Source organism: Mauremys reevesii, linkage group 4 (genome assembly GCF_016161935.1).
Source record: "Mauremys reevesii isolate NIE-2019 linkage group 4, ASM1616193v1, whole genome shotgun sequence".
Taxonomy (NCBI): Eukaryota; Metazoa; Chordata; order Testudines; family Geoemydidae; genus Mauremys; species Mauremys reevesii.
This window is the reverse complement of record NC_052626.1, coordinates 27,658,640-27,670,813: the sequence shown is the minus strand read 5'-3', so window position 1 is coordinate 27,670,813 and position 12,174 is coordinate 27,658,640. Positions and strand designations below refer to the sequence as shown.

The window sequence follows — 12,174 nt, the reverse complement described above, 5'->3', positions numbered from 1 at the left end:
AGTCTTTGGCTTTGGCTACACTTGCATTTCAAACTTGCATTTCAGCAGCAGAAGGGCAGCAAGCAGGTCAGTCAGTCGCCAGCGCTGAAGACTCTCCCACTCCCAGCAGCTGTCTCCTCCACCCTGGGGGGGGAGGGGACAGCGGGCGCTGGCGGGCGCAGCTCAGCGCTGGGGCTTACACTGCTGCTTGTGTTAGCGCCGCAATTTGCAGCGCTGCAGAGGGTGTGTTTTCACACCCTGCTGCAGCGCTGCAAATTTGTAAGTGTAGCCAAGCCCTTTGTGTGAATGTACTGTACTTCCACCTGTGGTTGACCACGGGAATTACCCATGGATTTCAGGTCAGGAGGCTATGCCATTTGCCTGTGTTGTGAGCAGTAAATCCCAAACTGATGGAATCATAGAATATCAGGGTTGGAAAAGACCTCAGGAGGTCATCTAGTCCAACCCGCTGCTGAAATGACTTACTGGAAACTCTTTCCCAGCAATCTGCTGGCATTTCCAGGGGGGCAGGAGGAAGATGGTAGGATTTGTATGACGAACTTTTACCCTTAACTTCATATTACTCATATGCCAGGTTTCAACAACAGCCAGAGTATTTGCAGAACTTTCTTTAAAATATATCCCTGCCCTTACCACACACACATCATTTACACTGCTTATCTCCCAGACCTTTCCTTGCTCTACAGCACAAGAAAAGACAAACAGAAACAGCATAAAACTGAGTCCTTGCAAAAAAAATATACCTATGTGATTGGAGAGAAAATATCTAGTTATTTTACAAAATCTACATTTTTGGACCAAAATTAAGACTTTTCATACACTAAAACAATTACAAATATTCTCATGAATGTTTGTTCATTGGTTAGAAAAACTGCCTCAGCTGAAATCAATCTCCTGAAGAGTTTACAAAGTGAAATTAATCAAGGGTGAAACTGACTAGGCCAGCAGTTCTCAAACTGTGGGTTGGGACCCCAAAATGGGTTGCGACCCCATTTTAATGGGGTCACCAGGGCCAGCGCTAGACTTGCTGCGACCCAGGGCAGAAGCCTGAACTCCACCCCCAGCCAGGGAGATGGGGCTCAGGCTTCAACCCCCACTCCCCCGACCCGAGACAGCAGGGTTCGGTCTCCGCCCCCCACTCTCAGTGTTATGTGGTGACTTTGTTGTCAGAAGGGGGTCACGGTGCAATGAAGTTTGAGAACCCTGGACTACTCCATTTTCGTTATCCAAGTGGGGAAAAAACGCAAAAAGTAATTAAGCAAAAAGTAAATTCAAGGTTTTAAAATTCTTTCAATTTCAACAAACTAAGATATTAGTGTGGTTACCCAGGAAATCAAGATTCTTTTAAATATAGCAGCCATTATTGTCAGTTACCCCATTACTGCATCAGTTCAGGGCCCAAAAGGAGGAACAAAGTTAGCGTAAGTCACTTTTGCACTTCCTGTGTTCTGGGAGAGCTGAGGCTTCCCCAGCCCCCAGGGTAAGTTAGAGCTTCTCTTACAATGTTCCCCGTGGTGCCTGGGGGGGACTGGAAGCAAAGAATAGTCTTAGTACAGCCGGCTCCGGCCATAATCCTGGCTTGCCTTCTACCTTCAACTCCTTGCCCCTGATGCACCCCCTGTGCCAGGCGCTGGAAGAAGGCTACAGTCCATACATGAGTTGTATGCTGGCTGGGGAGGGTCCCTGAGCAGGGAATATTCTTAGGGGTCCATTTCCAGGAATTCCACCCTCTTTGTGTTGCCAGAGCAGTGTAAAGATATTTTTAGCAACAGAGAATCAGGAATCTTATTTTTAACCAGACAGTGTCCTTTTAACAGTTTTATGCCTCATTTTCTCTTATGCTGATCCGGTCTTTGATGCAGTGGCCTCTTAGTTACTACCAGTCAGCACACTAAATCCATTTTTATAGACTCCTTTGTTAATGTAGATGGACTTCAAAATCTTCACTCCTGAGGTAAGCCCTGAAGCAGGCAGGCCACCTTTTCAACCACACCACCAATTCCCGGGCCCCGCCCCCGGCCCCACCGCCAGAGGCGCGGTGGTGGGGGCGAGCAGAGGAAGCCCGAGAATCCCTCCCCTGGCTAGAGGCTCTTTTAAATTTTTACTCACCCCAGGGGGCTCTGGGTCCTGGGGGGGGGTCTTCCAGGTCGCCGGCAGCGCAGCAGCTTCAGCAGCCAGGTCCTTCCACAAGACCTGGACCGAGTGGAGCCGAGGGACCGCGACTGAAGACCGCCGCCGCCCCGTGAAAGCAAGCCATGTTTTTTTTTTTTTTTTTTTTTTTTTTTCATCCTGCTGGGGGGGGCCCGAAAACTGTTCAAATCGGGCCCCACGCTTCCTAAAGCTGGCCCTGGAAGCAGGCACATGCTATAAACTAAAAAATATTAACCACCTGTAACATGCTTCACCATCAACATAATGTGTTCATTTCACAACTGAAAAGGCTAACTAGAATATCAATCAACACCTTATGGGGAGAGTGAAAAAATGCTTCACGATGGACTGCTAGAATGAGAACTTAGACACATGCTTTGTATTAAGCCTTTCAGCACCATATGTCTAGCCTGAATCTACAATGCCATATGTTCTTTTCTAGTTCTACCACTATATCACTGCAATTTACATACCATCAGAGGGCATGCAGATATCCTTTGTGCAGAGATTTGCTTAACATTCAAGAGCAGTGAAAGGACTAAAGTGGGCCAAGCTTCCAGGAACAGAAAGATTTGGAATCCTTGATTTACTCTATTCAGTCTCAAAAGTCCAAGGAGAAAACCAGCTAATATTTTATTTAACAGCCAACTACTCAAAAAGTATCTAAAATATAAAATGCAATTGTAACACACACACAAAAATTAACAAAGCATAGTGGCTTAAGGATAGAATCTCCCCTGGGTGTATGCATTTAGCTGCTAATTGGGACTATGCATAAGTACAAAGGGATAAATGACCTCTATTCGATTTTATATTACTCATTCTTTTCTGTTTCAACTTATTCCTTTCCCTGATTTTTGTTTCCTTTCATTTTATTAACATTGTGTTAAAATACAATACAGAAAAGGAACAATGACTGAAACAAGGATGTTGTGTCTTTCATTTTTTTAAAATTAATGATAGTTTTATTTCCTTAGATTCTGGGCCCAATCCTACTTCCCCAGAATCAATGGAACTTTTTCTAATGACTTTACCTGGAAAAGGATCAAGATCTTTCATTGTTATTCTCTCTCTTTCCATTTCCTATGTCCATTTTTCTGTGTACTAATTAATTTCTGCCTCGGTCTTTGATCTCTTCTCCTCCCCCCCCCCCCCCACATAGCCTTGTTTGTTTCAATTTCTGTCTCTGTACCCATTTTTCTTCCCATTGCTTAGATCCCTTTGCCCAGAAGCTGCAGAGTTCGGTGTCACGCTAAGTAGTCCCCACAAGACCCTAGCAGACAATCCGCTGGAAATTGATAATTATTCATAGTTCTAATGCTGCTCTGAGACCCAGCTGCAGTAGAAGGGGGGTTATCTATTTCAAATCACTTCAGCTGTGACACTTCAATCAGGACAAAGACTGTCCCTCAGGCACCTAACCATTATGTCGCCCAGCAGCAGCTGATGCAGTGTCTCAGGCTGCTTGGTAACAGGATTTGGTCCCTGCACACTCATTAAAAAGCAGCATCACAAGGGACTGAGGTCTTTGAATATAATGTATCCTGTGAGTTGCTCAAGCATCAAAGGATCCTGTACATTGATTATTGGAAGGGCTGAAGGGATGAAAGGATGAATAATTTAATGAACCAGACAGAACATACAAATACAAAAAATAAATTGAAATCTATTAGATATGGCAATTGAGAATTCTTTTTCCAAGCTTAAAATCCTTCAGACTATTAGAAGCTGAAACACAGAGTTTTTAGTGCTCTGCAAACCAGGGTCAAAGCCTGAGGTCTATAGTCCAAGCGGCTATGGATTTCAATGAGAGCCTTGCCTTTGTAAGGATTAATAAAAGGCAGAATAAGGAGTTCAAGACTAGGCCCATAACGAACAGGTAAGACTTCTACTTCAAATCAGACCTTCAAATAGGAGCAGAATTGAGTGTAACAGAACAAGGCTTCTGTATACAAGTTTGTCTGGCCCTTGACTTCTAACACAATTATAAACTAAACATACCGGTACTTTAGAGAAAAAAAATATTCAGACCTATACACAAAACACTGTCTAGTAGTTCTTCTCTCAGGATACTCCAAATCTGGTGGTATGAGGTCCCATGTCCCAACCACATGTTGGATAGTCCTGAATTACTACTGCTCAGGGAATATGAATTAGATGAGATGCTCTTCATCCACTGTCCAATGCTGTTATACAGCGTTGCTATGAAACAGCAGCCGTGTTTCATCTAAGATGGTTGTGTTTCATTGGTGGTTGAAGATTCTATTGCAGTTGAACATTAGGAAGAGTTCCAAAATTCTCCAGAATCAAATACACTACATCAAGTTAGAGGCAGCTCAAAGTTCTATTTTTTTTAAATTATTGTCTCAGCTGTAAGATGTGTTCTACTAACTGAGATGGAATAAATGGGCCAAAGATGTTAACATAACCCAGTCACTGTCCAATATTAAACTATGTTGAACAAGGTTTGGGATTGGGTATACAGAGACTTCAGCCTGCTTAGTACCATGGTAAACACACCATTAAAAATCTTTTAAATCTTTTATTAAAGATAAAGAAAAGACAGAAAAACAATTAAAGCATTTGAAATGTAAAATATTAAGTCAGGCTTTCATTTCAACAATACCCCTTGTTCCCTCTTCCTTTAGCTGGAGACAGTTTTTGGAAAAAAAACCCAAAACACATTGTTTGATAGTCTCTTAGATGGTATCAAAGATGGTAATAAGTATCCTTATGGGGAAAAGAGAAGTCAGTTGAGATGGGCCGAAGCTGTGGTGGTTGTTAAAGTTCAATCCTGTTTCATCCCAGGTGGTTTTTGGGATTCAGCTGGAGCTGGTAGAAGTAGCAATGTCATCGTGGTCCCTCTCTGTGGCTTGGTCTGGTCAGGACATCTCTCAGGATCAGGATGACAAAGGGCCCAGATCCCAGGAGATGGTGGGGTGCTAGCTATGATTATGAAGCTTGTTCCATTAGCAAATTTTTCTCCCAAAGTTTCTTTCTTTAAGAATCCCAAAGGGAGTGATGGGTGGAATAGCCCATTCCCTCATTATTTTGTCCACCAATTAGGCCTAGTTTCCAACACACCAGTTTTGGTTCACTGATTTCTGGTTCTACACTCTTCTTGTTTACCAAGCATGATCCTAACACAGTCCTGGATTTATATTAGGAGGCCTTTTGTTTGTACTAATTCATCCTGTTTCCCTTTTGTACCTTTTCTCTGCAACATTTATCGTTGGCTATTGTGATATCTTATGAACTTTCACATACTTTTTACAGTTGAGCTCACAGTTAGGTACATCTGTAGGCCGAGTTATCACAACAGACACCACCAATGTTGAAACTAACAATAAACCCAACTTTCAGATGACTGGATAGTCTTGCTGTTCATTCTACAATGGAAGCAGAGCTAAGATTCTTAATGTCTACAAAACGTTTTTTGACTGCTGATATTTCCAGGATTGGTGTATCAATCAGAAGCCCATCTCAATAAAGTTGCAAAGGTTGCTGTTAATAACAGGTCCTGATCTGCTTCTCCTCTGGCTATTGCGTGAATGTAGCCCATTTCCTTTGCTTATATTTTTTAAATGATTTGTTTCGGGGCAAACTGAACATTTTGTTTGACCTGAAACAAATTTGTGTTGACTTCTCTGATTCATCAAATTTTGTTGGAATTTTTGGTTTCCATTCAAGCCTCCAATTTTTAAAAAATTTATTTACCCAGTTCTGTTTGTAACATTATCATTCTGTTTAAGTTGTTTCTGTGACTGCTCACGGCTTCCTTTCAGGAGGTGAAAATCACCTGCAGAGTTACTCATCTACTGAACATCAGGTTAGTCATGAAGCAATATTGAGACAATGAAGGCAGGTGGCCAGAAGGTCACTTCTATTTACTCCTGTAGTTCTTTTGAAGGGTTAAGATGGCTATCTACCAACACTGAGCTCACTGTGCTGTTATATAGAAAGAAAAGCCATTGTTTGAACTATCAATAACTACTCATTAAGTTTTTCCTGTCTTGGAATATTAATATTCATTCACGCCCCCTTTGGAAGAGTAAACAGGCAGAATTAAAACAGAACTATTAGAGAATAATAAGAACTTGCCAAGCAGGTGGGGGGAGTTGTCATTCCCCAGGTCATGTAAATATATGGTGTGTTGTCACCCACCCGGACTGTCTCTAGACACCAACATATGCTTTAGAGAGGGCGCAGCAGAACCATACAGCAGACTGAGACCATCAGAATTCCTCCAAGAGACTCCCAGACAGAACTGCAGCAGCTACATCATCCTTGCCTTTGCAAGCACCTCCTTATCGCCTTACAGGACTTTAGTGTCCCACTAGGGGATAGTAGAGACTACGCCCCATGCACCCCCCAATGGCCAGATCTTGAACAAGGGTGCAAGAGAGAAGCAAGTCTCTTGTGCTTTCTACCATCCTTCACCAGGGCCAGATTTACACCTTACGTGCCCCTAAACACAGCATCTTCAGCGCCCCCCCTGCCTACAGCTGACCTTCATGTTTTCCGTAAAAAATTCAGTGAAAAGAAATATAAACGCAGCCTCCCCGGGAAAGCTCAAGACCCTCCGTCACACACAGCACTTCCAGCCTGAGATGGGACGCAGCCCACCCGCCCCAGGCGAGGCACAAGGGGGGGGGGAAAACTACATCACTCTCTATGGCAAGCGGTTCCCGGGTGTCTTCTGTCCCTCCTGCAGCCCGGTGTGGCAGCCGCGCTCCGGCTCTGCCTGTGCAAGTGAATAGGGCGCCGGCCATGCCCCTCCCACTCCAACACGGGGCAGAAACAGCAGGGCGGCCAAGACTAGGAAGGGGCTGGGACGCTCCCAGCACTGTCAGCAGCTGCCCTGCCTGGCCGTGGCTCACAGCGCCCCCAGATGGGCTGACTCGGACGCTCACCCTGCTCCAGCCCCAGACTGGGTGGCCACCAACCCATGCCAGGAGACCGCCTGCCCACAGGGGAGCTGTATTAACTTTTAACCCACTTTTAACTTTTAGGCACCCCTAGAACACCGGTGCCTAAAAGATCTACTGTGCCTAATTGGAAATCAGGCCCTCTCCTTCACACCCCATCAGGAACTAGCCAGAAGCTAGCCCTGGCTATTTGCATGTAGCCCTGTGTAATTGCACAGCAACCAATGCACAACATTAAATTCCCAATCAAGTTTAAGTTAGAAGTATGTGAAATATACTGTGCATTTCACAATGATATGAACAGATAAACTAAACCTATCCAGACCCAGACCTTTCCCTGGAAAACTTCCTGTTGATTTCGATTAATCTACCCTGACAGTGTTTCCTGACTTAAAATTAGAATTGCCCAGTTCAATCTAGTCCTGGTTTCTGTTCCCTCTTACATACTTATGGAAATTCCAAGGCAAGCTTATTGTCACTGGCCACAGCAAACCAAATGCCCTTTCTGAGCAGAGCTCTCTGTGACAAACAGAATGGAAAAGCATTGTGCAGCTCGCCTAGCTGAGTCTTGTACTCTCCTGAAATACGAGTGACAGAACAGAAATCAAGCTTATGAGAACACAATTACTTCCCTTAGGAAAGTTTCAGCCTAGTGCAATTCCAGGATGAGTCTGTAACAGAGACCATTGGTCTGTTTGTTATGCAAGGGCCTGATCCTGTGAGTCAGCCTTCCATTTTGCAGGATCAAGCCCCAAGTTTGGGCAGCAAGGTTTTGACTATGGATTTTATCCAAATGTAATCCAATCAGAGGAAAGCAAGGGTTTTTATATATTAGCTCTTTGTTTTCTGGGAAGTGATGTCATCAAAAGCTTATCAGTTCTAATTCTTCATGAAAAGACATTGCTCCACTTCCTGGCTATGCTCCGTACTGTGGCCAGATGTACTCTGTGAAAATATTTGTGGCCAACAATATCATAGAAACAAATGGGGGATGCATTTGGTTAGCCAACCAAGTTGTGAAAATCTCATTCAGCGTTGTAGATTATATTAAGACTGTAAACTCTTCAGGGCAGGGCCTGGCTACTACTCTGTGTCTGTACAGGGCCTAGCATAATGGGGCCCCATTTTTGGTTAGGCTCCAGTCACTACCATAATAAACTCAAGTAATAAATAACAGTATTTTGATGGGAACTTTAGTTAATGTTTATGGAAGACAAAGAGACCTGCTTCTAGGTTCTACACACGTTGCCTTTATTAGTCAATGTGAGCAGGCGTGAGCCCTAACACGGTAAGTAATCTACATGACAGGATCACCTGGATTCCTTAAAATGGGACCTTCATAGTTCCAGTTCCAAACTAGTTGCCCTGGGCTTCCAACCATGTACCCTGGTTCTTATGATAAAGGACAGAAGCTCTGTGATCTACTTGGAAATCTTTTGTTGCCTCTTTTCTGCTCTCCCTCACCTGAAGTTTGACACCCCAGTGAATGGAGTTCCAAGACCCAGCTCCTTCCTGAAAGAATTAATTCTAAGAATCACCTTGAACCATAAAGTCCTGCAGATACTTGTAGTGATGAAGTCCTTTGCCATCCCTGATAAAACAAATTCACTCTAAACAGGGAGAATCGCTGTAACTCGAATTCGTACTTTGCAGTGCAAAGAAACAATTCAGGGCATTTACACTTTTGGAATCCAAGCACTCTTGAGTGCTAATACCAGCTCTGCCACTGATTTACAATATAGCCTTGGGCAAATCATTTAACCTCCTCATTGTACAGATATGGAAGCTAATACCTACTTACTTGTTTCACAGTAGTGTTTTTGTTATTCCCCACCTCTCCCACACAGCACTTGGAATAATAAACATTTTACAGTATAAGTATTATCTCAGAATTCATTATAACCAGATTCCACTGCATTTGGAGTTGGAAAAGCCAGAATGGAAGAACACGTCCTTCAGAGTAACTGACACCAAGGTGCAAGAAACAGAAAGGAATTTCCCTCTAGGGATGGGGTGCAGAGAACTACCTGGTTGCCTGGAAACAAGAAACTAACTGCTGCTCAATTTCCCCCTCCCTCTGCACTCAGGGGAAGGTCTTGCTGCTTGGAAGACAGAGAGGAGAGAGTGTCTGTGAAGAAAGACCTAGGGTTATAGCACTAGGTCAAATTCCAAGGTGGGGGAGCTTTCTCTTACTACTTTTTCCCCCCTTACGCTGGCTTGCTTTAATTTCTGAATATAAACATTATCTTGTAGAGAAAACCAGTGTGTTTTGTCCACCAGATAGAGACACTAATTGGATAGCTCAATCACACAGTCACCGGTGAAAAGTAAGCAGTGGCATTGCTGCCTGCTGCTCCCAACGTGTGTCATTCCAGACAAAACGTTGCCAATTCAGTGAGGGAATATAATTAGGGAAAGGAAATAACCATTCAATAAGAAATATAAGAACAGATGATGATTTAAAGCAAAATTACATTAATTTCTATCATGTGCTCATTAGTCATATTTTCTGCGTATGCTGCCAAAGTGTTAGTAGAAATAACTGTGTGCCTGTTGCTAAAAATGTTATAAATCTGATCTGAGTTTGAAACGTAATAATGATTAGAAACTTAGAAATCCTAACAACTGCTCTGCTTATATAGCTTCATGTAACAGATCATAAGACAGAAGACTTAAGCATTCATTTTGGAAAACTGTATTGTTAGAGACTGAATACGGTGAAGTGATCTACTTTTATTACATAAATATTTTAGTAGCCATCAACAAACTCCTGAGTGCTCCACACTTCTGGTCCTGACATATGTTTAGAGCTATTTTTAGCAATTTGAGTTTTACCTAGATAGCCTGAAAAAACCCAATTTTTGGACTTCTCCTTGTATATATTGCAATGAATGTCTAATATACACATTACTCATTACAGTAAAATATACTGTAATGAGGAATCTCTTTATAAATGTTCCCCAGTGCCCTTAACATATTACTGTTCCAAACAGCACTACATTAAAGAGCATCTTAGTGTGCACCAGCAGGGTCTACATGGATCAATTAATGTGCACCACATTAGTGCACTTTAGAAATCACAATTACTGCTCTGTGTAGACAAGCCCTTAGATACAAGTAACTATTTATACTGTTTACTGGATAAACACCTATTTCTTTTTTCCTTTTATTTATTTATTTATTAAACAGAGGGTGTTTTATCTGTTTTTACTGGTTCCAATGTAAAATCAGACGCCCTACTGATGTTATATGCCTAATCCCTTGCAACTGGAATAGTGGAAATCCTGGGGTGCATCATGAACTCTGTTGTGCTCGAAGGGTGCTACAATCTAAGGCACAGGTCGGCAACCTTCGGCACGCGGCCCATCAGGGTAATCCACTGGCAGGCCACAAAACATTTTGTTTACGTTGACCATCCGCAGGCACGACCCCCTACAGCTCCCAGTGGCCGTGGTTTGCCGTTCCCAGCCAATGGGAGCTGCGGGAAGCAGCGGCCAGCATCTACCTGTGGCCCACGCTGCTTCCCGCAGCTCCCATTGGAACAGTGAACTGTGGCCACTGGGAGCTGCAGGATATGTGCCTGCGGACAGTCAGCATAAACAAAATGTCTTGCGGTCTGCCTGCAGATACCTGATGGGCTGCATGCCGAAGGTTGCCGACCCCTGATCTAAGGGTTATAATAATTGACGTTTAGGGCCAATACTGAGTTTAACATTACAAGTAAGTGTACAAAGCCTTTGCTCCAGGCAGCTTACAATCTTAACTAATTTTGTAACAGTGTTTGTTTTGGGAATTACCTACGTTTTGTCTAAGGGCAGGTCTACACTTAACATGCTGCAGCGGCACAGCTGTCCTAGTGCTCTTGTAGCACTTCAGTGAACATGCTACCATGCCAATGGGAGAGCTTCTGCTGTTGGCGTAGTTAATCCACCTCCACGAGAGGCAGTAGCTATGTTGACGGGAGAAGCTTTCCTGTTGACATAGCACTGTTTACACCAGAGGATAGATCAGTGTAACTGCGTCACTCAGGAGTGTGGATTTTTCATACCCCTGAGCAACATTGGGGATTGGTCCTGCTTTGAGCAGGGGGTTGGACTAGATGACCTCCTGAGGTCCCTTCCAACCCTAATCTTCTATGATTCTATGAACATAGTTATATCAGTGTAAGTTTATAGAGTAGACCTGGCCTAAGCGAATTTTCTTTATCTGAGATGCTAGAAGCCTGTGTCAGTTAGTGCATCCCAGCTCTCCTCTGTATGTTTTACTAGTTAGTAGAGTTATCTTCTCCAAGGTTAAGGTTGCAAACATAGTCCCGTAGTAAGGCTGATTTTGATAGCTTTTGTACTTTTTTAAAAAAAATACAAATTTATGCTCTCAAATTGGAAGGGAAACCAGCATCAGAGAATAGCTTCAGACGATATTCAAACTGGCTACTTGTCACAAATGAGAGGAAACTCAAACATTTGGAAACTCCTCCTCCTCCATTCCCTACAGCAGAATGCTCATTGGCCTACCAGGAGGAATGTGCATAGGTAGTTTACCAAATGGAGTAAATGAGAAACAGAGTTTAAGTCAGTTCGTAACTGTTCACTAAGAGGTCTGTAGCAGAGGTGGGAAGAGAATGTTGATGTCTGAGAAGGCAGAGCCACTTCTTGTCAGTAGACGACACTGTCCCTCATGCAAAACAGCTCAAATCTCTGGACTTAGGTAAACTGTAAAATTGGGATAATAATGTGCACTCACCCTTATAACGTGTTTTGAGGTCTACAAGTGAAAAAAGCAGTAGGAAAGTTAACCCATCTGAATAAATGTAGCTGATAATCATTATACAGCTAATACTTCCAACTGGTTTCCCCTCTACTGGATGGAGAATACACAGGATACTGGTTGGCAAACACATTTAACCCCTAGTAGGGACGGGTGTCATAGATTGGAAGCCACTCCCTGCAAATGAAAATATAGTTTTAAAGTCCATTTAGGTAGCTTGCAAAGGAATCAGCCCCAAAAGTAAACAAGGCTGACGCACAAAGCCAGCTGACCTGACTCTAATAAGCACAGCTTTAAAAGTTTATAGACATTTGGTACTGAAACAAAG

General features: G+C 43.2%; 1 protein-coding gene across 2 annotated transcripts in view; it reads right to left on the bottom strand.

The window, feature by feature from the left end:
* CLMN (calmin) overlaps positions 1–12,174 on the bottom strand; it is a 93,733-nt gene that overhangs the window by 53,757 nt on the left and 27,802 nt on the right. Inside the window, exon 1 of one of the 2 annotated variants that reach the window (XM_039538644.1) lies at positions 4,183–4,343. The exons of the other annotated variant lie outside the window; for it this stretch is intronic. Coding sequence (XP_039394578.1) covers positions 4,183–4,324 — 142 coding nt within the window. The 5' untranslated portion in view covers positions 4,325–4,343. Of the gene's footprint in view, positions 1–4,182; positions 4,344–12,174 lie in introns of those variants that run through there. 2 annotated transcript variants of the gene reach the window in all.